The sequence below is a fragment of the Tursiops truncatus genome, chromosome 8, assembly GCF_011762595.2.
Source record: "Tursiops truncatus isolate mTurTru1 chromosome 8, mTurTru1.mat.Y, whole genome shotgun sequence".
In the NCBI taxonomy this organism is placed as follows: Eukaryota; Metazoa; Chordata; class Mammalia; order Artiodactyla; family Delphinidae; genus Tursiops; species Tursiops truncatus.
The window spans coordinates 60,236,904-60,263,348 of NC_047041.1; the positions used below are offsets into that span (position 1 = coordinate 60,236,904).

Genomic DNA, 26,445 nt, shown 5'->3' on the forward strand with positions numbered 1-26,445 from the left:
TTGGGAATCGGGGTCCCCTTCCCAGCTGCCTGCCCACCTTTTCGTCAAGAGGTAGTTGCACCCTCCCCTCCCCTCCCAGCCCCGGCCCACAAGAAAGCAACAAAACCATCGTGGTGAACACATCTATTTAATGTGAGGGGTGGGTACTGCTGTCTCTGTCAGTGTGTATGGGCTGGTAGGGAGACAACCAGAGGGACTTCTGCCCTGGAGTAAGAGGCTGCTCTGGCCCCAGGCTGGGGGGGTGGGGAGCAGACCGAGGGATGGGGTGATGTGTAAGGAGGGGAGGGGAGGGTGAAGCTCTGCACACATCCTTGGGACCATGGTCCAGGCCCACCCAGTCACCAAAGCAAGAACCGAATAAATAAAGTGCAACCGTGGGGTTGGGAGCGGGGAGAGGGAGGGCACCGGGCGCACCCGCGCCCGCAGCCCACATTCAGTGCTGCCAGGTCTGGCCCACCTCCTGGCCAGACCATCTTGTCCAATCACCCCTATGTCCGTCCCTCCAAGAGCCAGGCAGGTCCCGTGCAGCTACTGGAGGTAGCGATAGGCCTTAAAGCAGTGGTTGCCCGCGTCGGCCACCACCACGTGGCCATCCGAGGTCAGTGCCAGGCCCTGCGGGCCATACAGTGGCTCTGCAGATGTGTTGATATAGGACAGGAAGGAGCCAGAGCTGTCGAATACCTGAGGGACGAGCGGAGATTGGAGGGAGCCGTGAGATCAGGCAGATGCGTGGCATTTGGGGAGGGGGTGCCTGGGGCCCAGCGGGAAACCTCACCCTGGTGCCATCCCCGGGCCTTCCTCACCTGGATGCGGCTGTTGCCCCAGTCAGCCACGATGATGTTTCCATTGGAGTCCACGGCTACTCCCGTGGGGGCATTGAACTGCCCATTGCCCTCGCCGTGGGAGCCGAACTTGAAGAGGAACTCTCCGTCGGCACTGTACACCTGGCAGGGGAAAGGGCTGGGGACTGGGGACCCGGCCTCAGGCAGAAGGCGGGGCCTTGGAGGAGGATGGGGTGAAGCCCCAGGGCTGAGGACCCCCAGATCTGCAGCTATAAACCAGTTCTTCTTCCCAGGCTTCACGTCCATGCATGCCACTGCCTACTGGACATCTCCAGCTGATGTCCCTTGGGCAGCTTATCTTCCCTGGAAAAGTCCTTCCCATCTTTCTCCTTCCCAGTGACTGGCAACACCCAGGTAGCCATGAGTCATTCTCGACTCCACCTTCTCCTCTGTTCGACGGCCAATGAATTACCACAACCCGCTGATTGTATCGCAAATCTGTACCCTATGCATACATTGCCACTGCAATGGTCCTCAGCTAGATTACTGTAGAAGCCTGATCTTCCTGCCTCTAGTCTCGCCTCAGCCAGAGCGATCTTTCTAAGACACACAGGACTGCATCACCCTCCTGCCTGCAATCATTCAGTGACTCCCCATAGCTCTTAGGAAGAGAGCAAGCCCCTTGAGGGAATGAGCAAGCCTCATTCTCACCTGGCGCCACTCCCTGCTTCAAACCTCATCTGAACTACTTGTAGTTTCTTGACTACATGGTATGAGTTCCCACCTCCTTGGCTTCTCCTGTCCCCCTACCTTCTGGTGAGTTCCCACCTGTGCTTAGTTCCACCTGAATCAAATGCTCCTGCTACCCCCCCCCCCCCCACCTCACTCAGTTTCCCTGCACTCTTCTAGCACAGAATGCATCACATCACACTGTAATATCCTGGTACTTTCTTCTCTTCCCCACTAGACCATAACCAATAAGATAGGGAATGTATTTGCTTTATTCATCACTGTATTCCCAGCTTCTAGCATAGTGCCTGGGACAACGCGGCCACGCCATAAATGTTAATTGTTCAAATGAATGATCTCAAGGGGGAGAAAAGGGAGGTAGGTGAGGGAGAGAGGAGTCTTGTGCAAGAGGAAAGGATGATGGAACTGTGGTCATAGAGGGAGGGAGAACACTGACCTTCACTGAATGGTTATGGAAATCCGTCACTACAATCTCATTCTTGTTGTTCACAGCCACAAAATGGGGCCCTGAAAATACAAAGTGGGCTCTCTGGCAGTAAGCCAGGATACTGAGTGGGATGGGGGAGAACATCTGGGATGACAAAGCTGTGGTGTGAGGAGAGGGGTGGGGTCTCTGGGATGATGGTGCTAGGGTATAGTGAAGGGACGGGGTCCCCTAGGGTCAAAATATAGGAGGAGGGGGTCTGTAGAGCTGGGACATCCAGGGGAGTTCTCTGGGACTGGGGTATCAGAGACTAGGTCTCTAAGTTCTTTCCCAATACCTGCAAAGTGGCGGTCGGTGGCCCCGCGGCCCCCAAAACGGCCAACCAGCTTGCCATTGGGCTGGAAGGTAAAGACGCAGCAGGACTTGTTGTCGACCACGATGATATGCCCGTTCCGGTCTACAGCCACTCCCTTGGGGCCCATGAGGCGGCCAGCTCCAAGCTTGGTCTGGAGGAAGGGGATATCCGTTAGGGGCTTTATCCCACCCCGTGGGGAGAGTAGACCCAGCCTGGCACCAAAGCAGAACCTCAGGCTGAGGATGGATCGAGCAGTCCAGGCCCTGACCACCAGAAGGCACTAGAATGGTCATCTCAGCTGGCCACCAAGGGTGCAGAGTAGAGACAGCAGGCCTCTCACCTTGAACTTGCCCTCAGGGGAGAAGATGCTGACCCAACGGTTGTCATAGTCTGCCACGATAATGTCTCCATTGGTGTCCACGGCCACACCTGTGGGACGCTGCAGCTGCCCAGGCGAGCGTCCTCGGACCCCAAAGCGGAACTTGAACTGGCCTTCATTGGAGAAAACCTGGAGCAGAGGAGCAAGGGAGGGAGGGGGCAGGGGGGGAGAGACTGTGGTCACAGAGGGGAGGGAGCAGGACCCTGAGGGAGGAGACCCACCCCCATTCATTCAGCACTCAACAAGCACTTTCTGACACCCTGCCGTGGGTAGAATCAGACGTTGCCAGCGCAGACCTTAGGGGACAGGCAGCAGAGGCGTGAATGGGACTGTGAGAATGTGAAAGGGGTGAGAGGTGGTCCAGGAGCAGGGGCAATCTGAGCTAAAAGCCTAATAAGGACGCCAAGAGCTGAACCAAAGTTGGCGAGTAAAGAAGGAGGAAGAAAGGTGTTTAAGCAGAGTCAGCAGTACGCAGAAGGCACAGAGTCCAATAGGGGCGCTGCTTGAACTCAGTATGGGCCCTACTTGCCTAGTGTGGATGGAGGGCAGTGGGCACTCCCGTGAAGAACAGAAGGAGTAAGGTTTTATTCTGGGTATGATGAGAATTCACTGAAAATTTCTGAGCAGGAAAGTGACAAGAGGAGATCTGACTTTGTAATATAATAAGAAATATATTTGAGGGACTTCCCTGGTGGCACAGTGGTTGAGAATCTGCCCGCCAACACAGGGGACACAGGTTCGCGCCCTGGTCCGGTGAGATCCTACCTGCCGCGGAGCAACTAAGCCCGTGTGTCACAACTACTGAAGCCCGCGCACCTAGAGCCCCTGCTCCACAAGAGAAGCCACCACAATGAGAAGCCCGTGCACCACAACAAAGAGTAACCCCCGCTGCCGCAAATAGAGAAAGCCCACGCGCAGCAACGAACCCAAGGCAGCCAAAAATAAACAAGTAAATAAATTTGGGGGAAAAAAAAAAAGAAATATATTCGGCCTTTGTCCCCAGTGCCTGGCACAGAGCTCCTCAAACCCTTAAAATTTCCTGATCAGTAAGTGTCTTTTGTCATTCATAAGGAGTCTCTTTTGAGTTTATGCTAATGAGGCGACTTGGGTGGGGGTGGGGGGGCTAGATTGCTTCAGGATGGGGCTGGTCACCAGAAAGACCATCTGATTAAAGGGTCGGAACTTTCAGCTCTACCCACCAACCTCTGGGAAGGAGAAGGGGTGGGGAGCACAGATTAAGCTTTATAAAAATTCTTGAACAAGAAGATATGATGAGCTTCCAGGTTGGTGCCAGGAGGGTGTGTACCCCAGTTCCACAGGAACCAAAACTCCTTATACTAGGGACTCTTCCAGACCTCACCCTATGTATCTCTTACCTGGCTGTTCATCTGTATCTTTTATAATATCTGTTACAGTAAACTGATAAACGTAATTAAATGTTTGTCTGAGTTCTGTGAGCTGCTCTAGCTAATTAATTGAACACAGGAGTGGGTTGTGGGAACTTCCACTTTATAGCTGGTTGGTCAGACTACAGGCGACAAACTGAACTTTCGATTAGCATCTGAAGTAGGGGCAGTCTCATGGGACTGAGCCTTCAACCTGTGGGATGTGATGCCATCTCCAGGTAGATCATGTCGGAATTGAGTTGAATTTAAAGGATCCCTGGTCAGTGTCCACTGAGAACTGGAGAACTGCTTGGTGGTGCTGGAAAAAGCACATGGGAGCTTTTTCAGAAAGAGCACTCTGGCTGCAGGGAGGAGTCGAGACTGGAAGCTGGCCGGCCAGGCAGAGGTGCTGCAGTGGTCCAGGTGACAACTGATGATGGCTTGGACAGGGCACTTCCTGGAGGGAAGTAGATGGATCGAGAGACATACGGGAGGAAGACTCCACAGGACTTAGGAGCAAACAAGAAAGGGGTAGGTGAGGGTGGGGGAATGGACATGGATTAGCCTGTCCAGGCTATGAGGCTGATAAGGTAATCTAGACAGAGGAGACCTTTCAACCTCTCACCCTCTTGTACTTCTTTCACCTTAGCAACATGCTCAGGTCTCACCATCCTAAAAGCACCTACGATTTTAATGCTCCTCTCCTCTATAGCTAAGCCTTCTTGCTTCTCCTTCACAGCCACAACATCACTCACTGCATAAGGCTCACACATTGCTTTGTTATAACTCTAGGGACACAAGATAAATCAGAGCCAGGAGCAGCCTTGGAGGCTCAAGTCATGGGCCTTGGCCTTGTTCTTTGATCCAGATGTTCTCCCTCCTGCGTGGACTGAGCCCCCCGCCCCTGCATCATCTCTATTTCTTAGGCCCGCAGGGCTGTTTGAACTGGTCTCACCAATGGACATCACTTCCTCCTGATGTGGACCTCCCATCATGCCCTTCCCTGGCTGATCAGAAATGCCCCTGACTTCTGCCCTGGTCCCCTGTGGTTGGACAGCACTTGGAGAAGGTAGGCGCCACGGGCTAAAGAGGTGCTGTGAGAGGGACGAAAAGGTACCACCAGCTGGGTAGTGAGGCAATGTGTCTGCCTCCTCCACTCCGAGCAGCTTAGTTTCTAGCTCAACACTGAGGCTTTAGGGGGTCTTCCTCTTCCCAACCTATCCTAACCTATCCCACCCATTACACCTGGCCAACTCCTATTCATCCTCCAGTTCTCAGAATTTCCAGGTCACTTCTTCAGAGAAGGTTTTGTGTTTTTTTTTTTTTGTGGTACGTGGGCCTCTCACTGCTGTGGCCTCTCCCATTGTGGAGCACAGGCTCCGGACGCGCAGGCTCAGCAGCCATGGCTCACGGGCCCAGCCGCTCCGCGGCACGTGGGATCTTCCCGGACCGGGGCACGAACCCGTGTCCCCTGCATCGGCAGGTGGACCCTCAACCACTGCGCCACTGGGGAAGCCCCAGAGAAGGTTTTAATGAACAACTCCATCTCCTAAATCAATACACACACATAAAGTTAAGTCTCCGTGATATATGCTTTTTAGCTCTTTTCATAACGACTGTCACTCCTGTCACTAAATAACCGCTAAGTATCCTTGTCCCCCATGTAAGGACGTAAGCCCCAGGTGGGACAGGGACTGTGTCTGTTTTGTTCGCTGCTGCATTTGCAGCACTGGAATAGCAACTGGCACACAGCAGACATTCAACAAATGAATAAATCCGTCAGCTCCCTCCCAGACCAGAATCGCACACCTCCCCTTGGATGCCGCACAGCTATCTCAAACCCACCGCAGGCAAAAGTGAATTCATCAACTTATTCCCAGGCCCGCTCCCAAATGGCAACACTGCCTACTCAGGTCACCAAGCCCGGCGATTCTTGATCCCTCCCTCTCCCTGGATATCTGATGGCTCGTCAAAACCTGCCATATTCGCTTCCTTATCTCTAGAATCTGCCAGTGCCCTAATGTGATCCTTAACATCTCTCTCTTTTGCCATGGTAGCAGTAAGCAACTTCAGGATCTGAGTCTACTTGGGGGAGAGGCCAAAACAAAATAAAACGAACAAACCAGTGATTCTGGCAGAGAATGAAAAGTGCTATATGGCAAAAGGCTGAGGGAGCTTGGAGGAGAGTGTGATTAGCATTCTGCCTGAAGGAAATGAGGCTGTTTTCACAGAAGAGCTGATAAAATTTCTGGACTCAGACCATTACACAAGGATGTAATACATCCAAATCAAATTCTTCATTCAGAATCACAAAATGTTTCTTCTTTTCTGTCAGCTGATGCTGATTCAGCACAAGGAGAGGATTTGCCTCAGCTGCCACCACAGCCGGGTCCTGTGGAGAAGTTCACGAGAGCCCCAATCCTCATGAACTGAGGGGGAGTCACAGTGCATCTGGGAGCCTGGCCCATAGCAGACCTGAGGACCCCAGAGTGAGAGAACCTCAGCTTTGGAATCGAGAGCCAGGCTCCTAGCAGCTATGAGGTTGCTGCATGGGTGGCAGCAGGGGCAAGGAGGACTGCTGTAGTAGAAGGAAGTGTTTGGAGGGGGAGGGGCTGCACTAGGCCCTCTCTCTTAAGTCCCCACCCTGAAACAACAGACAGACACAGGCCCTCGTGAGGGAGACCAAGTGGCACGTCTTTCCGGGGATATGAGTACCCGTGTGTGTGCACCCCAGGGGAAGTTTCCCAAACCTCAACTTTTGTGCCAAAAAGCATCCTTGCATAAGAAGGAGGAACGGAGCTGGAGGGTGGAGGCTGCGACCGAGCAGGGCCTCAGCGCCACCCCTACCCATCCAAACCCCTCCACTTCTCACCATCCAGCCTGGACCCAAACGCCTCCCCGCGTGGACCTGAGCTTCTCCTTTCCTCTGCTCTTAGGAACAAGGTGGGAATAAAGGCGGGCTAGACAGGCTTGGGAATATAGCCATGGAAGAGTTCCTGGCTCTTTCAGTCGGCTAGGTGGAAAGCAAGGGCCAGGAGGAGCTGATGCTGAGGTGACAGGCCTTTGACAGAGCTGCATCTGTGACGGGGGTACCCAGGCAGAGGGTCAGGAAGAAGTTTAAATGTACAGATGGGAAGTAAGGATCTTCAGGGAAAAGTTTTACTACCTGACAAAACGTTTCCAAGAACTGAAAGCTTACAGTAGTTAGAAACAATCCTGTACAGAATAAAATCAAAATTCCACAGCTTCCTCTCCAAAGCCATTTACAGCGTGACCTCAGCTACTCCACTTCTGATAGCAATCTCCCTCCAGCCACTCTGGGACCCTTCCAGTTCCCTGAACAACGCCCTATAGCACCTTCCCACCTCCTGGCTTTTGTCCCCACCTGGACAATGGTATTTTCAACAACAGCTAAGAGTCAGAAGGTTCACTTGGTGCCAGGCTCAGTACATGATGTCATTCAATGCTCCCAGCAACCCTCTGAGGTATTCTTTTCCTAATTTTACACATGAGTTAACCTAAGCTCAGGGAGGTCACATGACTTGTCAGTAAGTGGCAGCGCTAGGATCCAAGCCCAGGTGTCTGGTTTCAGAGCCTGAGCTGTGAACTGCTCTGCTGCGCCTACCATACTGGTGGCCGTCACTGGCTCTGCCTGTTCGTAGGCTCACTACAAGGAAAAGAGAAAACCGCATTTTCTGGCTTTATGGAGCTCAGAGTGCAGCAGAGGCTACGTCCATTCAAGTGGCAGATGCTTTACTCAGGTGTGTGAGGCGCTGGGAGGGCCAGAGGCAGGACCACCTATGAGGATGCACTATAGTCTAGCCACTGGAAGGCACCCCTTTTCACAAGTTATCCCCGTTTGACTGTCTAGTCAACTGGACGTTTGCAGAGACGGGCACAGACGACACGCATTCTGGATCCACACAGGCATGCTGGAAGATAGTGCGGAGCTGCACTTTTGTGCCAAAAAGCATCCTTGGCATAAGAAGGCGGACTTAAGAAGTCCGGCATAAGAAGTCAGTCCGGCGGACATAAGAAGGCGGCATAAGAAGTCAGACTGCATCCTGACCACTGTGGTGGGCAGAAAGTGAGCCAGCCAGGGACTCAGGTGGAGGCAGAGGGGAGGGAACAATGAGCCGGATCTTTGGGGTCCAGGAGCTGGTCTGGCCTGAGCCACAGCCTGGGAGGTAGAGGCCGCCAGCACAGTCAACCCCAGTGCCTAACTGTGAAGGTGCTGGTTACTGCTGTGGCCCTTGTGGAACGGATGGCGAGTGAGTGGGGGAGGGGTGGTGCTGTGATTCATGGCTCTTCAAGTAAAGGTACTATCTGTAGGGTTTCACCCTTCAGGAGGCGACCTGTATACTTTGTTGGGTTTTTGTTTCTTTGTTTTATTTTTGTTTTGTTGTTGTTTTACTAGGCTGTAGCTTGAGAACTTCTATTTTGGTGTTAGGGGAGAGCTTACCTGGATACATTGGTTGTTGCTGTCTGCTACCACTATGCGGCCGCTGCTGGCTGCGGACACACCCTGTAAATTGGTGAATTCACCCTTCTCCCTTCCACGACTGCCTGTGGGGAAGAAACGGGATGGAAGCAAAAAATTCACACTGAGGTCATTTTGAGTCTCTGGCCCCACCTCATCCCCCCTCTGCCTCCGCCCAAGGCTCTCTGTACCAACGCGGAAGACGAGCTCGTCCTCAATGGGGTTGTCCTTCCGTTTGCCGCCGGTGCTGTACATGGAGCTGGGCCTACGCACCGCCTTCTGGCGCACGTGGCTGCCCGGGCCTCCAGGGGACTTGACGCGGCGCTTGACGTCGTCCGGGGAAGGTGGCAGGTCCCCAGGACGCAGGGCCCTCACGCGGAAGGGGCTGCCGCGCACCGGCTGTCCATAGAGCAGCACCGAGAGGAGCAGCTCGCCTTCGGAGCGCGCCGTGTACACCAGCTCGTACGTGCCGTTCTTGTGGTCCACCACGGGCACCGGCAGGCGTGTGCCGTCGGGGCCTGTGATCTCCGCGCGCAGCTCGGCGCTGCCTGTGCGCACCAGCCGCCCATCCTTGTCTTTGGTAGTGACAGTGAGAGAGGCGGGCTGGCCCACCAGCGCCTGGCGCAGGCCCTCGCCAGTGGCCACCGTCTCGTGTGCAGTGGCGCTCGTAGTGAGCAGCGCACCCAGATTGAGCACCGATCGCCGCAGCCCATCGACCTCGAGGACCAGTTCCAGCTGCGCGTTCTCGTGGGGCCGCTCCGGGAAGGCCTGTGCTGCCAACGCCGCCAGCCGCTCTCGCATGTGTTTGCGCACGAGCAACACCTCCGGGGCTGAGCCCAGGCGCAGTGCCTGCTCAGCGAAGCTGCAGCTACTGCCGATGTGTTCCTGCCCCTGGCGCAGTGTGTCTAACTGGGTCTGCAAAACCTGAGGAGGGGTCAGGGGAGGGTTGGGTAAGCAGGCTTGTGGAGGGGAAGGTGAGGGGGGTGTCTCTGTGATCCCTGATGAACTTGTACTATGGCATGAAGGGAATACAAGAGGGTGAGTGTGGACGAGGGACACAGATGCCCGCAGTACCTACTGGCCACGCCAGAAGGGGGCAAGTATAGACTAGGGGAAGGGGTGCGCGCGTGTGGGGAGCAGGGGACGCGTGGAGGCGACAGGCCATCTCATGATGGGCGGTGGTGGGAAAGGGTGAGCGGACACACCTTCTGCTTGGCTCCACAAATGGCCTCCAGGTCGCTGACCAGGGCCTGCTTGCGCTGCTGCAGCGCTTGCTCCAGGTCCTCGAAGGCCGCGCTGATCTGGGCCAGGGCCTCTGCCTTGCGCTCCTGCAGCTGCTGGTTGATGCCCCCCACTAAGGCGATGGCAGTGGACAGCTGTGGTAGTCTGGGGAGGGGAAACAGCTCATACCAGGGCTGCTTGAGGATGCCCTCACAAAACTGTCCCTTCTCCCTGGAGACCCTACTGCCGCCCTCCAGGATTTCCGCTCCCTGAGACCCCCCCTACCCTCCCTGAGAATTTTATCTCCACCCTCCCGAAGGTCCCTCCTCTGCGCCCGCTGAGACACCATCCCAGACGGCCCCACCAGCCCGGGCTCCCGCCGGGCGCCTACCGGCCGCGCACCGCCTCGAGCTGGCGCTGCAGGGCCGCCTTGTGCTGCTCCACCACGTCGCGCAGCAGCACGGTGCCGTGCTCCCGATGCTCGCCGGCGCGGCACTCGCCGCACATGGCCGTCTCACAGGCCTCACAGTAAAACTCCATCGTCTGGCGGCGCAAGGACTCCCATCAGGCAACGACTAGACACCACGCTTCTCTGTCCCCTGCCCTCCCCCACCCCACCTGCCTTCCTTGCCTCTCACCTTCCAGGTGCACCCCCGCTACCTGGACCACTTAGAATACCCTCTGACCCGCAGCCACTCGGCCCCTCCCCCGACCTCTCCTCCCCCTCCACCCCAAGTCCTGGCCTCACTGGGCCTGCTTGGGCCCACCTTGCCTTCATGGTTGGGGCAGGAGAGGGGGCGGCCAGCCACTGCGCTGAGGGGGTGGGGGTCCTCGGGGTCGTGGGCCCCATCAGGTGCCTGCTGCATGGCCTCCATGAGGCTGCTGATGAAGAAGTTGTTCTGCAGCGCAGAGACGCCCTGCTCAGGGAGGATGGATGTCTGCCGACACACTGGACAGGACAGCGTCAGGCTCTGGGCAGGGATGTAGTTCTGGAGGCATCTGGCCGGGGAGGAGGGGGAGTCAAAGGGATGAAGCGGCAGGGCGGTGTCAGTGCACCCCTCCTGTCACCTGCCATGGGCGCCAGTCCTTGTGCTCACAGCTGTGCTGTCACATTCGTTTAGAAACCTCTCTGGCCAGCACACGCATCTTGTCCTAACAGCAGGGGTAAAAGACCTCACCTCTCACAACTGAGTGGCAACACATCCCTGACGTCTCTCAGAGGATCAGACATACACGCATTCCTCACGGTGTGCACAGACACAAGTTCACCTTTCACAGGTGTTTACAAACCCTTCTCACAGAAAATGTGTGACTACCTACCCCCGCACCATTAACTCATTAAACATTTACTGACTACCTGCTCTTGCCAAATTTATGCCAAGCTCTGGGGATACAAAGATAAAGCACAGTGCCTACCTCTAAAATACTCCCCGTTTGTAGAGAAAAAAAGTAACAAAATTAGAGTTTGTAGAAGTAAACAGTGTGATGATTAAAGGCATGGGTCCTGGAGCTAGGCTGCCTGGGTTCAATTCCCAGGTCAGTCAACTATTATACTGTATGACCCCTGACAAGTTACTTAACTTTTATGAGCCAAGGATCTCTCCTTGGTAAGACGGAGACAGTACAGGCTTCACAAGGTGTGGAGAATTAAATGTAAAGTGCTGACATGCCTGACTCAGAAAGTATGATATATTGTAGTATTACAATACTATTATAATACTAATTATAGCTATTAGTATTACCTGTCATTAATATAAGGAACACAGAAGGGGCCTCTGGTAGTAGAGAGGGTAGCCAGAAAAGGCTGAAGAGGAGGTGACGTAAGCAAAATCTTCCTGGACAAATAATTGTTTTTTGTTTTTGTTTTTGTTTGTTTTTTTTTTGCGGTATGCGGGCCTCTCACTGTTGTGGCCCCTCCCGTTGCGGAGCACAGGTTCCGGACGCGCAGGCTCAGCGGCTATGGCTCACGGGCCCAGCCGCTCCGCGGCATGTGGGATCTTCCCGGACCGGGGCACGAACCTGTGTCCCCTGCATCGGCAGGCGGACTCTCAACCACTGTGCCACCGGGGAAGCCCAATAAATAATTGTTAGTCTGACCAAGAAAGGTGCAGGGAGAGGAGGAAGGGTGTTCCAGATACAGAAGGTGGCCAGAAACAGCATGTATGAGTAGGGAATTATAAGCAGTTCAAGGAGGACGCCCAAGGCAAGGAATGGTAAGGGAAGTGTGGAGAGAGAGGCATGGGCCAGTTCATGGAGGGCTCCTGGGTCACGTCAAGGAGCTTAGACGTTATCTCAACAGCACGAGCGAGCTGCAGGAGCATGGTACAGCCAGGTTTCCATTTCATCTGCCTCTGTGTGGAGGGTGAATGTGAACATGATGAGACAGCAGACAAGGGGCAGGAGCACCGTCCTCCTCAGCATCCAGCTACCATTTATTAAGCACGATGCGGCAGGCTGTGCTTTGCACTTGGTGTTTGCTAATGGACTCAGAAAGGGTAAGTGGCCCAAAGTCACAAAGCTAGTAAGCACGAGAGCCAGATCCGAGGCGAAGCACGTGCTTAACCAAGGTGCTCTTGTAATAGTCCAGGCAAGAGGTGAGGAAGCCCTGCATTTAGGCAACAGCAATGCAGACTGAGGTGGACCAAATTTGAGAAGTATTTAAGAAGTGCAGCCAGTGGGCAGTGTTGTCTGATTAGATATGGGGAGTGAGAGATGAGTCTCAGTTGACTCCCAGATTCCTAGCTTAGATGACTGAGTGACATTCACCACGATGAGAAACACAGAAAGAGGACTGGTTTACAGGGAAGTTCAGCCTTGCCCCGGTTGAGTTTACTGTAACGGTGGGACATCCAGACAGAGGGGATCGGTAGACAGCTGGGGAGAAGGCAGGTTAGAGATAAAGGCAGGGAGGCCATCAACATTTAGATGTAGCCATGGGAGACGATATGATCACCAAGAAGGGGATTACAGTGCCAAGAGCAGGACAGAGCACCCAGCAAATACTGAAAGAGGAGAGCAAAGAGGAACGGGCAGAGAGGTAGGAGGAGAGAGAGTGTCAGGGCAGCAAAGTGAGTAGTGCAATTTCAGAAGCAGGGAATGAGTGGTCATCCGTGTCAAAAGCAGCTGAGGAGTCAGGGAAGCTAAGGACTGGAAAATGCCCATGGAAACTGGCAACTGTAAGAGTACTTTTGTCTGTAAGGAAAACAGTGAGTGGAGGGAGGGGTAGAGGAAGGAAGGCTTGACTCTTGCCAGTTGAAGAGTGAATGGGAGGTTGGAAGTTTGAGTAAAAAGTAGGTTGATGGGTTAGATGGCAGCTGGGAGGGACAGAGGGACAAAGGAGGGTTCTTATCTGTTGGTAACGGGAGGCTTGAGCACGTTTCTAAGTTGAGGAGCCAGTAGAGAAGAAGGGAGGGAAGACACTAGAAGACATGGGACGAGGTCTGGGGATGGGAGAGTGGCTCAGGCTGGCTTGAAGAGAAGGAGTGGACCCCATCCTCTGGATGGAGGGAGGGGAAAATGAGGTAGATGCACTTGAGCACAGGGGGCAAAATTAGAGAGAGGATGCCCAACTTGCCTCCGGCAAGGTCAGCTGCTGAAAGCGAAGGAGTGGGGTGGTGGTGGGAATCCAGGGGGACAGGGAGGCTGGGATCAGTCACTGAACGGAGCGGGAGAGGAATCTTACTAGAAACAGACTGACGGCGGCTGTGTTTGGAGACCACAAATTTGTGGAGGGAAGATTTACCTGTTGCAAAGTTTCCCATATCCTCAATCTCTTCTCTTAACGTTCTCTACACTTCTTGATCTGAATTAATTAATTTTTCTTTATTTAACAAACACTGTGTGCCAGGCACAATGCTAAGTGCTTCACAAATATTAACTTATTTGTGACCTAGATTCCCCTTCAGTCTTCTCGAGTTGAGAGTGTTTTTTGTCTCATACTCCACATTCCTCAGGACCAGAAGGTGGGGTTGAGTCCTCCCCGCCCCCAACTGGAACATTTCTAAATTCTTCTCCTCCAGCTCCTTGGAAGCTCAGGCCTGTCTACAACACCCCTCCCTGACGTTGTCTCCACTGACTCAATGGTTGCTTCCCCATTGGCCGAAGTCTTTCTTCTGGCTCACTCTCTTCTGTTACCCTCCGTCCCATCCCAACACACACACACTCCTGCCATCATTCTCAGTGGCTCTGACATCCACAGGGTGACCCACCCACCATCAAGATTTTTTAGTTCCTAAGCTTCCTCTCAGCCCCTCCCCCCGTGATCTTTTCCTCCAGTTCACCTCAGCTATCCACTCCCATGCTCCCAGCACTACCTATGTCTCATCACCCATCACGGCATCAACTATGAAATCTGCATTTCAACCATTCTACTCAGCTCCCCTGTAATTCTCTCCCCAGCTTTGCTGAATCTGGAGTTTACCCTGAATACCTTTGAACTCATCAAGATCTCCGTCCTGCGTGTCGCACATACCTGGCTTACGACTGCTTCCTAACTGGCTTCCTGTTTCCACTGTTGCTTCTCTAGAGTCCACTCTCCAAACGACAACCAGAATGAGCTTTAAAAAAAATCTAATTTATGGAATTCCCTGGCAGTCCAGTTGTTAGGACTCCGTGCTCTCACTGCCGAGGGCTCGGGTTCGATCCCTGGATGGGGAGCTAAAATCCCATAAGCCATGCGGCGCGGCCAAAAAACAAAAGTCTAATTTATGTCACATTACTTCTCTGCTAAAAAAAAAAAAATCCTCCGGTGGTTTCCCACTGCATATAGAACAAAATCCAAAACTTTCCTAAAACCGCCAAGCTCCCCCGTGAACTGTTCTGACTCTTTCGGACCTCACTTCATCCCACTTTCCTCCTCACTCAGTCACGCTGGCTTCTCCCCTGGTCTCTGAACATGCCCCACTCACTCCTTTCTTAAGGCCTTTGCATGGAACAGCGCGAAGATAATCCTGTTGCCTGGAACAATCTGTACATGTCTGTTTCCTTCTCATCCTCAGGTCTCAGGTCAAATGTCACCTCCTCGGGGAAGCCTTCCCTGATGACTCTAGGTAGACTATCCCCTGGCCCAACCGCCCGCACTTACTCCCTGTTTATTTCCTGGAAAACACTTAGCCCAAGCTGTGACTCTCCTGTTTGATTATTTGCTTGCCTGTCTGTCACCTCCCACTAGAGCATAAGTCTTTGAGAGCAGGGACCAAGGGATAAATGAATGAGTAGTATTAAGAGAGAAGGCTCTGCAGTTAAACCTGGATTCAGACCTTGACTATTTACTTGCTGCGGAGCCTCAGAAATATCTCTTAATTACTTAATGACTCTGAACCCTAGTTTCCTCCTCTCTAAAATGGGGATAATAAAGTATCTGTTGTGAGGATCAAGTAAATCAATACGTGTAAATCACTTAACCAGTCCCTGGCAAACAGTAAGCAGTCAATACACGGTAGCTGTTGTTATAATTTCTCCGGCACTGATTTTCTCCAAGAGTGCTCAGTGATCTGGGTATAGGAGAAGGTATGGAGCTTTCCAATTACAGCTCAGATCCAGGATTGAGCTTCTGCCACGTGGGTTTAGAAAAGGACAAAGGCGTGTGGGAATTGTAGAGGCCTATGGTCCACCATGGGATTCAGGATGGGTAGGAAAGGAAGGGAGACCAGGAAGGAGATGGTGGCTGGGAGAAGACGGAGCAGTCAAGGGCATTGGACATCTACATCCAGTCAAAGCTGGTGTAGTGAGAGTGGGGTAATGGAAGCCAAGAGTGGGATACTGGAGTCTGTAACCACAGAAGAAGTGGTGTTATTCTGGGTGATGGCAAGATGCAGGGCATCGTTGGGAGGGTGTCTGACGGAGGTGGCATGGACTACATTTATCTGTAGTCTGACTGTAAGATGATTTGATTACTATCTTTCTCCTTCACTATACTGTAAGCTCCTTAAGAGCAAGGATCATATCTGTTTTTGCTTATCACTGCTTGCCCAGTGCCTGGGACAGGTCTGGCACATAGTAGTTGCTCGATAAATAAATATTTGTTAAGTGAATGAATAATAGATAGAAGCCCAGAGGCTGGGAGGGGTTGCCTTTCATTCAGTGCCTCAGGACAACAGTGAGGACAGGCAGGGAGGACAGACGTAGTTTTGAACATCCTCCCACTGGTCAGAAAGTTCTGGTGCCAGAGCTGGTTGAGAGTCTCAGCTCTGCCTGATTTCTCTGGTGGTGTCGAAGGCTGCCTTGGGGTTTGGGCAGGGGCAGAGGAGGCCCTGTTCTGGGCAGGGGCCACAGCCCAGTGTTAGGAACCTCTGGTCCTCTCACAGGTTCTTGCACCGAACCCTTACCTCCTGTAGGCTGGGGTTCATCTCCTCCCCTCCATGTGTGCACACACCTCCCTCACCTCTTACAGGTTTACACATGCCACTCCCTTCTCCGGGGGGCCTGCGAGGTCCTCATCCCTCCCCGGTACACACACCCTCACCTCTCACAGAAGGTGTGCAGGCAGGGCAGAACCTTGGGGCACCGGTACCGATCCAGGCAGATGCTGCACACCAGGAACTGCTTGTCCATTGGCTGGACCTCTGGGCCAGGGCTGTCCTCCCTCTTCGCCATGGTGCCCGCGGATGGCACCTGCCACTCACACCAGCCTGTGTACGGAAAGACGGTCAGCACCAGGGAAGCCAGCAAACCCTCTCCCCACCTGATCCCCCACAGAGCACTAGCCCCATCTCTTCTCTGCCAGGGACCGAGCAGGGTGAAGAACATGGACTGAGTATCCTCCGGGCCTGCTGCTCTGGTTAAAAGCACAGGCGTCAGGTTAGATTGATTTAAACCCAGCTCAGCCTCTTGCCAGCTATGTGACCTTGCACAATTCATATACCCTCTCTGAGCCTCAGTTTCCTAATTTGCAGTTATGGAAATAATAATCCCTACCTCAAATGGTTGTTTTGAGAATTTGCGCTAGTGTATGTCAAGTGTGTGGTACGGGGATGCCCTTCACTGACACACCCAGCCTTCATCTCCTCTGCCTCCCCCAAACCCTCCCCCGGGAGACTTTCCTGATGGAGTGTCTCTCCTCTGACCACCTGCAGCCCTTCTATCTATGCTCTGACCCACCTCCCAGCACAACTGCCCAGGATCACATTCTTTTCCACATCCAATCAGTATCCAGGTCTCGTGGATTCTGCCTCCCAAATACCTTATCCCCTTTTCTCCAATTGCACAGATACCACCCCAATTCAGGTGCCACCAATTCTCTCCAGCGATACAGCAACAGCCTCCTAACTGGTGTCCTTCTCCTCGCCTATGCCTTCTCATCCCTCTCCCTCACAGCCAGAAGGAGGCTTCTGAACACACATTCCACCTTATCACTAACTCCCTGTTTAAATTCTTTCAATGGTTCTCCATTGTCCAGAGGACAAAGTCCAAACTCCTTAAATTGGCCAACAAAGCTTAGCTTTGGCCCATACCTCCCTCTACCACCTCACGTCTCAGGATTCTATGAGTAGTCACACTGGTTTCTTTCTTTTCAGTTCCTGGAAAACTCCTTGTTCTCTTTTGCTTCTGGGCAGTCACACATTCTGTTCCCTCTGCCTGAGATCCTCTGCTCACCCCCACTTCATCTGGCTAACTCTTGCTTATCTTTCAGGTCTGCACGTAAATGACACCTCCTCCAGAAGGCCTTCCCTGATTTCCTGAAGTCTGGTGAGGTGCTCCACCTTTATGTCACTCTGCACCTTGTCTTTCCTCCATCCTGGCCCTTATACACTATACTGTAATTTTCTTGTTATTTCTCTGCTTTTTCCAGAGTTCTTGAGGAGAGGCATTATATTTTCTTTCTTTTTTATTCCTAGCACTTAGCACAGAGCCTGACATAAGGATTGGTCTATATTTATTGAATTAATTCAGTAATTCAACAAATATTTATTAAGTGCCTACTTCGTACAGGTGCTGGGGATAGAGTGATAAACAGAACAGATATGGTCACTGTCCTTGTGGTGGGGAGGTAGTGAAAAGTAAATACATGAATAAATATATAATTACAGATTGGGAGAGGGGAGTGTTATACAGAAGAAAAGGATGCTATGAGAAAGAATGCTTTTTTGATTGGGTGATTGGGGAAGGCCTTTCCAAGCAGGTAACTTTTAAGTAGAGCTTTGAGGGCTAGAAGGAAAATAGTAGGGATGAGGGTGTGGGCATCAGAGAGTGAGGGAGGGAAATCATTCTAGGCTGAAGGAACAGCATGAAGGAAAGTCCTTAGGCAGAAACTCACTGAGAACCCGAAAGGGTTCATGTGGTCAGAGCAAAGGGAATAAAAGGCCACAGGGGAGTTTGGGAAGGTAGGCTGGAATGAGATCACAAAGGACCTTGATGTTAAGAATCTGGGTTCTATCCCAAATTGGGAGGGAAATGATGCAATTTACAAAAAATAAAAATAAATTAAAAAGCTACACTGGCAGCTATGAGGATTGAAGAGGAGCCAGGGTGGAAGCAGGGAGACCGCTTGGGAGGCTACCCCAGTTCTTCAGGTAGGCTGATGTTGGGTATTAGCAGAGCTATATGCAAAAAAGTGGACTGATTTGAGAAATAACCATGAGGTTGAGTCAAAAGGACACCACGATGGACTGGATGTGGGAGGGGAAAGGAATGACAATAAGGCCTCCCAAGTTTCTCCCCTGAGGATGCTGGGCTATGCCTAGAGACAGTGAAAGCTAAGGAGCTGATTTGGGCCATTCCATTTTAACCATGAGACATCTGAGAGGTGCCTGTGTGATACCCAGGTAGAGATGTCAAGTAAGAAATAGAATATAGGAGCTCCAGGGAGAGGTCTGGGCTGGTTTTTGACTTGGAAGCATTGGCATATTAATGACACAAGGCAATGATAATGGATGGGACCATCTAGGGATAGAGAGTGAAGAGCGAAGGAGAACTCAGAGAGATGGGAGAAAGACCAAGAATGTGTGGGGTCAAGGAAGTCAGGGGAGGAGGGGCATTCAAGAAAGAAGGAGCGGTGAAGTAAGATGAAGACTGGAGAGCGTCCACCAGATTTGGCTGTGGTGGAATGGGAGGGGCAGAAGTCAGGTCAGAGTGATGGAAAGATGAATGGAAATGAAGAAATTAACACAGCAGTTGTAGACAATTCAGGAGAGAAATCTGGCCATGAAGGGAAGCAGAAAGAGAGCCAGACTACTTCAAAACAGGCAGTGACTGGGAGCAGGTCACCACTATCTGTGCCCAACTCGATGCACCATGGCCCTCTCTAAAAACAATGCGTGAATGAAGAATGAATGCAGTGGGGCCAGTCCAGAGTCCAGAGCTCTCTCCAGGTTTGCGGAGGGGCAGGAGAGGGGCTCAGCTGCATGTGCCTTATGTTTATGTGAGGGTGGGCATGGATAGGATAGGAAGGGCATCCCTGAATGTGGACAATGGGATTCTGAGGTTCTTTCTCCAGATGTGCAGGGTTCTGAACCTGGAGACTTAATACAAAGACAACAACATAGCAGGAGGAGGACAGCCCGAGGGTTGGCAGAGGGAGCAGGAGGCCGGAGCCAAGCTGAAGCTTCTGTTTGGCGAAGGGGAGGGCTGAGAGGAAGAGTAGGAGTGGTCTACTGGGCCCTTCTGGGGCAGCTGGAAGTCAGGCTCCGCCTCTCTCCAAGCCCAAGGGGCTCTCCCAGCCTGTCACACAGGGGCGGTGATTGGGCAACATCCAAGCACGGACAGCTCCTCCCTCCCTTCCCCTTCCTGCTTCAGTTCCCCACCCAGACGTGCTGGGCATGCAGCCGCTGAGGTCACACCCCTGCCTAAATCACCAAGACTCCCTTCCCCTCCTGGGCTTTTACTCCCACCTCTCCCATCTCGCTGCTCCTCAGAGATCTGCCCCCGAGGTCCTACAGGCCATGGTTTAAATAGACTGTTTATCACAGCAGGTACTTGGAAGATCTTGAACTCAGAGCTGAGATTTCACCCTCTTTCCTCGGGCTGCCTACTGCCATCTCTGCATCCCTTATCCTTCCCATCTTTTAACTGAGGTTCTAAAGGCACTTCATTTCCTTTTTCAGCATTCATTCAACACCTCTGCTAGGCCTGGGGATACAGAGATAAATACTCACAGCTCAGCCTTCATGGATTCCACAATCTAAAAAATCAATTAATGTAGTGCAATATGGTGAGGGCTATGACAGGGAAGCACAGATTGCTGAGAGTCACCTAACCTAGGTCTGGGGCGAGGGAAGGATGTACAGAAGGCTGGAGGTCCAGAGAGTCCTCCTGAAGAAAGGGCCATTCAAGAGCTCCAGGATGGGTAAGAGTTAAAGAGAGAATGGTGCCTTCTGCATCAGGAGACTGAATCAAACACTGTGACAGGGGAGGACTAAGAAATGAGATGCAGTGGTAGGCAGGAGCTAGATCATACAAATCTTTGTTGGCCTTATCGAGGAGTTGAGACTTTACCCTTCCCTGCTAGGGGATTAAGGCTTTATCCAAAGAGCAAAGGAGCAGGGTGGGGAGGTGAAGAGGGTTTAAGTATAGAGTGAGAGAGCAAAAAGAGTAAATTTTTGACTGCACAGTGGCAAACAGTTGAGGGGTATCATGAGCAGAAAGTTAAGAGACTGCCATGATATCGTAGAGGAGAGATGACGGTGGCCTTGATTAGGGGAGTCGCTAAGGGGAGGTTGACAGAAGTGGATTTTATAGGGAGGAATCAATAGAACTTGGTGACCAGTTGGTTAGATATGAAGAGTAGAGGGAGAAGAAAGAATTAGAGATGATTCCTAGTTTTCTGGCTTGAAAACTCTGAAAGACAAGCAGTTTGGATGGGAGGGTGACAGGCTCAGTGTTTAGTAAGAGGAATCTGAGGTGCCTATGGGACATTTGAGAGGTCCAGCTGGCAGGTGGAAAGACAAGCTGGAGCCTAGGAAAGAGGTCTGGCCTGGAGATATGGATTTGGGAGTTGGTGTAGAGATGGTACCTGAAGGCATGGAAGTGGATGACATCACCCAGAGAGGGCACAAGATGAGAAAGAAGAGCCTGTGACTGTGCCCCAATGAACCTCAACATTTAAGGGACAGGCCCAGAAAGCAAAGCCTGAAAAGAGGGCTTCCCTGGTGGTGCAGTGCTTGAGAATCTGCCTGCTAATGCAGGGGACTCGGGTTCGAGCCCTGGTCTGGGAAGATCCCACACGCTGCAGAGCAACTAGGCCCGTGAGCCACAACTACTGAGCCTGCATGTCTGGAGCCTGTGCTCCGCAACAAGAGAGGCCGCGATAGTGAGAGGCCCACGCACCGTGATGAAGAGTGGCCCCCGCTTGCCACAACTAGAGAAAGCCCTCGCACAGAAACGAAGACCCAACACAGCCAAAAATAAAAATAAATAAATTAAAAGAAGGCTCAACATTTAAAAAAAAAAAAAGCCTGAAAAGAAATTGAAAAGGTGTGGCCAGAGAGGCAGGAGAATCAGGAAAGAGATATGAAAGCCAAGGGAGAAGAGAGCTTCACGAGTAAGAGAACAAGCTTCATTGTGAAATGCTGCAAACAGTTCCCATGATCTAAAGCCCAAAAGAAGCTGGTATTAACCTCAGGGAGTGTGGTTTCTAAGGGCTGGAGGAAAGGAAGCCAGATCCAGGGGGCTGAAGAGGAAGTTGATTGTGAGCAAATGAGGACAGCCAGTGCTGATTCCACCTGATCTTTGACATCTGCAAAGGATGTGTTTCAAGGCTTTTCAGTTTCTCCAAATTCTCAAACAGCATCTAATTTCCTCCATGACTTCCTCGTACAACCTCAGGAGAGTCCCAGTATACATGACTGACACAGCTGTGAGTGAAGGTAGGTGACCGAGGCATTGTTAAAAAGTGGATGCAAGAGGCCAGTTAGGCTCACTTGCTTCTGAAAATGACTCACTCCTGGTCACTAGCCTCCAAGTGTATTTGATCATTTTAGGCTTCAGTAAAATGACAAATGACTGCAGGCTACAGTCTTTGGGTTTTCTTTGAAACAGATGAAGCCTTGGAGGAGGTGAAGTCCTCAAAGCCAAGGAATCCTTGCAATAAGATTGGCAGGGAAGGAAAATGATGAAATCTGCAGTACCAACTCTCCCACCCACTACTGCCAGACTGAGTAAGTAGGTGAATGAACCATTCAATGAGCTGATAAACCTATCAAACAATCAAACTTCCTGGGCCCTCTGCACAAGGCCCTTAAAGTGGTTACTGGAGACACCATGCTGAAACAGACACACTCCCTGTCCTTCACAAGTTCTCAGACTAGTGTGGGAAACAGACATGGAAATATACAACTACCATGTGATAAGTGTCATGATATTGACATATTCAAACTGCTATGGCAGCAAAGAGGAGGAAGTACCCAACTCTGAAGGTGGTGGAGAATAAAGAAGACTTGCAGAGGAAGGCATATATGAGCCCGCTCTTGGGGGACAAATAGGAGTTTGATAGGTACACTGGGAAAACAGTGAGTAATGGAACAGAAGCATGAAAAATTAAGAAACACAGACCAGGTGGGCAAGAGAGCAAGACTCAAAAGGGCAGAGGCCGTACTTGATGCTATCACAACCCACTCGATGCGAAGTCTCCACTTGCCTCTCTGGCTGCTCCTTCACTGTCCATTCCTTATATGTCTAGCTCCTCAGGGCTTTGTTCTAGGGCCTCTTCTCCCCTCACTTTCATACTCTGTCTGGAAAATCTCACCATCTCCCATGGTTTCAGTTACCATCCACTTGCTAATGACTCCCAAAGCCTTACCTCCTGTGCAGAAAACTTCTTGAACCCACACCTGTATATCCAGCTGTACCTTGGACATCTGTACAGGGATGATGCTAGAGACTAGTCTAAAACTGAATTCATTTTCCCCTAACCTACTCATCTTGCTGCGTCTCTCATCTCAGTAAAAGCCACCACCATCCACCTAGCCACATCAGCCAGAATCCTGGGAGTCTTTTCAATTCCTCCTCTTCTTTCAACTTTCAGATATAAGGTATGACTATTATCCTTGCTTCTGCTCCTAAAATGTGTCTAGGTTAAAAGTCAGGAGATCCAGGAGTTAGTCCTGACTCTCACTAATTTCACCAATGCAAGGTAAGACTCTGGACTACTCCATCCCCTTACTTGCAAATTGGGGGAGGGTATCTTTTTCTTCCCCAAATCTGAGATTCCCAAGGTTTCCTGTCCAGCCAAAGGTCCCTACAGACTGTAATATGCACCCATGATTAAATCCAATCTTGTACTACCTTGAGTATGATTGCTGGTTTCCACAGGAAGGCTAGGTGTGTTAGAGAGTGGCTGTAGTTGTCCCTACCTCCCTTCCAAAATAAATGTTTGCTGAGTTTAGGGCACCCATGACACTCCCCCTGGGCACCCCCTACCCTAGCCTAGCAAAATGGTTTTGCTCCATTTTTCTGAACACAGGCTGTACTATATCAACTATGGGCCTTTGCTCAAGCTCTTCTCTCAGCAAGAATGCCATTGTCCCCTAAGTGGCTGAGGCAGCACCTGGCACACAGAGGGTGCTCAGTATATGTTGGTGATAAGAGAGCCATGTTTAAATCACTGCAGTATCCTCTCACCAGACAGAGAGGCAAAATCAAAGGCAATAACAAGACAAGTGAACGAAGTTCCAAGGAAAACGACCTCCACTTATCATAAAGAAGCTTTCCCATAGCGGAAGTGGTAAGTGCTCTGTCACTGGAGGCATGCAACCCAAGAGAAGCAGGGCACCTGTCAGGCCTGCAGCTCTGATTCCAATTCTGCAGCAAGTCAGAACCCTGCTTAGGGGATGAATGGGCACTGATGAGGTGGACAGACAGGCAGGGAGAGACCTGTGAAAAGGACCTCTGCACCTGCTCCAACCTACCAGATCTCATCTTCCTACAGGGGCCAGTCCTGGGTTTTTGCTTTCCACATCGGAGACCCACACACCAGGAACAAGCCCAGGGCTGGCCTTTAGTGGACTGACCTCCCTGGGGTGCAGCCTGCCCCTCCAACCTGCAACCATCTGTCCCTGCAGGTTTGCAGCCCATGATCTGAAGCCAAGTCCAGAAGGGAGGAGGCCAGAACCAGGGAGGAGCCTGGGGTCCTCCAGGCGGGGCCCAGGCTGCAGGGGAAACAGAAGGGTCCTTTCCTACAAGAAACAGCCTCCGGATGCGGCTTCCTGTCCAGAGGCCAGTGCTAGAGGAGGAAAGGGTGTCCTCTATGCCCGCTGGTGGGCCTCTAGGTGCCCGAGGAGGGAGGGGGTAGCAAAGGGTGGAAGTGTCTGCACCAGGGAGAAAGGAACCCTCGGACAAGCTGGGCCACAAGATTCCAGAGTCCCACTCAGCAGCCCCACCCGCTCCCCCACCCCCCACCATCCTCGGCCGCAGCGTTCGACACCCTCCGCCAACATACACAAGCTCCCAAACCCCGCGCTCCTCCAAGGAAGCATCACCCATCCACCCGCGCCTCCCCCCTCAAACATGGACCTCACGTGAGCAGCCACAGCCCGAAGAATCCCCCCACTGCTCTCACGGACAGGGACACGCCTCACGTGGACAGAGACAGGCACAGCTTTTGAAAAGCATCTATGCCCTCACCCACAGACACTCGGACAGACACACCGCCGCTCGCACCCGGACCGGGACCTGGGCAGACAGGGATACAAACGCACCCCTGGGGGCCGCCCGTCGCACTCACCGCGGCGAGGCAGGATGGGAGGGCCAAGACCCGGACTGCGGCCACTCCGAAGGGCCCGCGGCGCTGCTGCTGCCAGCGCCCGTCCGCCCGGCTCTGCCCGCGGCGCCGCCCCACGTCCCGCGCCTCCGCCTGTCCCCGCGCCGGCGCCGCCGCCGGACCCGCCGCACAGGCCGGAGGGAGGGGCCGGGGCGGGGCTGCGGACCAGCCGGGGGAGGGGGCGGCTCGGAGACCGAAGACCCACCCACGCCCCGCCCGCCGCCACGGAGGCCCCGCCCGCCCCAACCCCACCCGCACCGCTCCTCCAACTCTCCCGAAGCTCCTGCAGGAGCTGCCTACCCTGTCGGGCTGGGGAACCCTTGAGCAGGATCCCGGATCCCGGATCCTCGATCCCCGCCAGCCGCCTCTGGCTCCCGACGGCTCCAGGAAAGGGCAGCGCAGTGGGTCTCAGGGACTGGGCGGACGCTCCGTCACGAAAAGGCAGCTGGACAACAGGGTGTTCGGACTCTGGGAGCCGGTAAGGGCTGTCTTCTGGAGGTGCCCTTCCAGGCTTTCCTGGGGGGGCTCCTACGGACTATGCTACTGTGGTCTCTGCTGAGCAGGGGGAGACAGGGATCGCCTGTGCCTCGGCACGGATCTCTGGGCGGCGGACGAGCCCCAGGGTAGAAGGGCAGTACGCAGAGCTCTGGGGAGAAGGGGCTGACGGGGTAGAAAGATGGGGGACTTAACTTGGCTCAAGGTGCCTGGCTCTCTCTCAGGAGCCCCCTCGCGAGGAAATTATGGTTCAGACCATCCAGCGACTCCCTTCCACCCTCCAAAGACCAGAGCAATTCTCAGAATCATCACCTTGTGGAAAAGCAGCCCCGGTGGAAAATAATAAAAAGTATAACAGTTAACAAGGACTGAGTGCTTATTATGTGCCAGACACCTAACGAATCACTTTACATATATTATCTTCTTTAGTACACATAATCTTAATAGGTAGCTTCTTTTATTAGCCGTGTTTTGCAACGGAAATAACTGAGGGCCCTTGGCTCCCCAGACATTAACCCTGATCACTCAGGCAGAAAGTGCTGGAACCAGGGTTTGAGCTCTGCTTATAGGTCCTGCCTCTAGTCACTTGGAACCTCGGTACCTTTCATGTTGAAAAAGTCCCAGTGGCCCATAAAGTGAGGGACCACCCCACTCTATAATGAAGCTCCAGTCAGATAACTGCACCCTTCCAGAGGTAGGGGAGAATGCTGAAAAAATCTGGAGCATTCCTTGGTCAAGGAGCATAGGGTGATGGTAGCTGGTCCCTGAGTAAATCAAAGTGCTATTGGGGAGCTTTCTTGCATCACACAAGGTTCAGATTTGGGCTCAACACCGGGATGCAGCAGGGACCCTGGGAAGTGCCTTGACTTCTAATCTGCCTCAGTTCTGGCACCCAGCGCAGGTGCTCTGGTGCTTGCTCAGACAGGGTTCACCCTTGCTTTGGAATATGGGGCCAGGGCTAAGAGACTACTCAATATGAGGCAACTCCGGTCTGTATAACACTATTTGAAGCCTCACAAAGACTTCTTTCCTCAGTCCTAAACTCCCCTGTCATCAAACATCTGCTGATAAGGCTTCACAGCTCCTTTGAACAAAGGGCAAAAGTCCGTAAGCAGCCTGAAGAGGCTCAGCATGGTCTACCACCTTACCTCTAGAGTCATCCTCTAGCCGCTCCCCCTTCATTTTTCCCAAGCTGAATTCCTTCCTGTTCCTACTCAGGGCCTTCACGTATGTTGGCCTCTTTGCCTAAGATGCTCTTCCCCCTACTCTTTACCTGGCTATCCTCTAGTTACCCTCAGGTCTCAGCTTTCAAGTTGACATCCCCATCTCCACCTATCTAGGCTAGATGCCCCTCCTCTGTGCTCCCATAGCCCCCTGTACTTCTGTATTTCTGTATCCTAGTACTTATCACTGTATTGTAGTTGCCTAACTTGCCTCTATCCCCCACTAGGCTGTAAGCACTGTGGGCAGGGACCGTGTTTT

At 52.6% G+C, this 26,445-nt stretch overlaps 1 protein-coding gene and 1 long non-coding RNA gene across 4 annotated transcripts; one reads left to right on the forward strand and one right to left on the reverse strand.

The window, feature by feature from the left end:
• Positions 1-108: 108 nt before the first annotated feature.
• On the reverse strand, positions 109-24,895 carry TRIM3 (tripartite motif containing 3). Of its 3 annotated transcripts, none has more exons than XM_033862442.2 (12): positions 24,769-24,895; positions 16,240-16,405; positions 10,544-10,775; positions 10,168-10,319; positions 9,761-9,941; positions 8,747-9,479; positions 8,538-8,641; positions 2,652-2,819; positions 2,294-2,462; positions 1,969-2,039; positions 804-944; positions 109-681 (listed from the first exon to the last, which is right to left on the reverse strand). In XM_033862442.2, the coding sequence occupies exons 2-12, from the start codon at positions 16,368-16,370 to the stop codon at positions 529-531; spliced, it is 2,235 nt and encodes a 744-aa protein (XP_033718333.1). In that variant the 5' UTR covers positions 16,371-16,405; positions 24,769-24,895; the 3' UTR covers positions 109-528. The 3 variants fall into 3 exon arrangements, with proteins under 3 accessions (XP_033718333.1, XP_033718332.1, XP_033718334.1); XM_033862441.2 differs by lacking the exon at positions 24,769-24,895 and adding an exon at positions 24,433-24,612; XM_033862443.2 differs by lacking the exon at positions 24,769-24,895 and adding an exon at positions 24,407-24,612.
• Positions 24,809-25,328, forward strand: LOC141279234 (uncharacterized). Its single transcript, XR_012333205.1, has 2 exons — positions 24,809-24,946; positions 25,188-25,328. It is a non-coding gene; the product is annotated as an uncharacterized lncRNA (long non-coding RNA).
• The last annotated feature ends 1,117 nt before the right edge of the window (positions 25,329-26,445 follow it).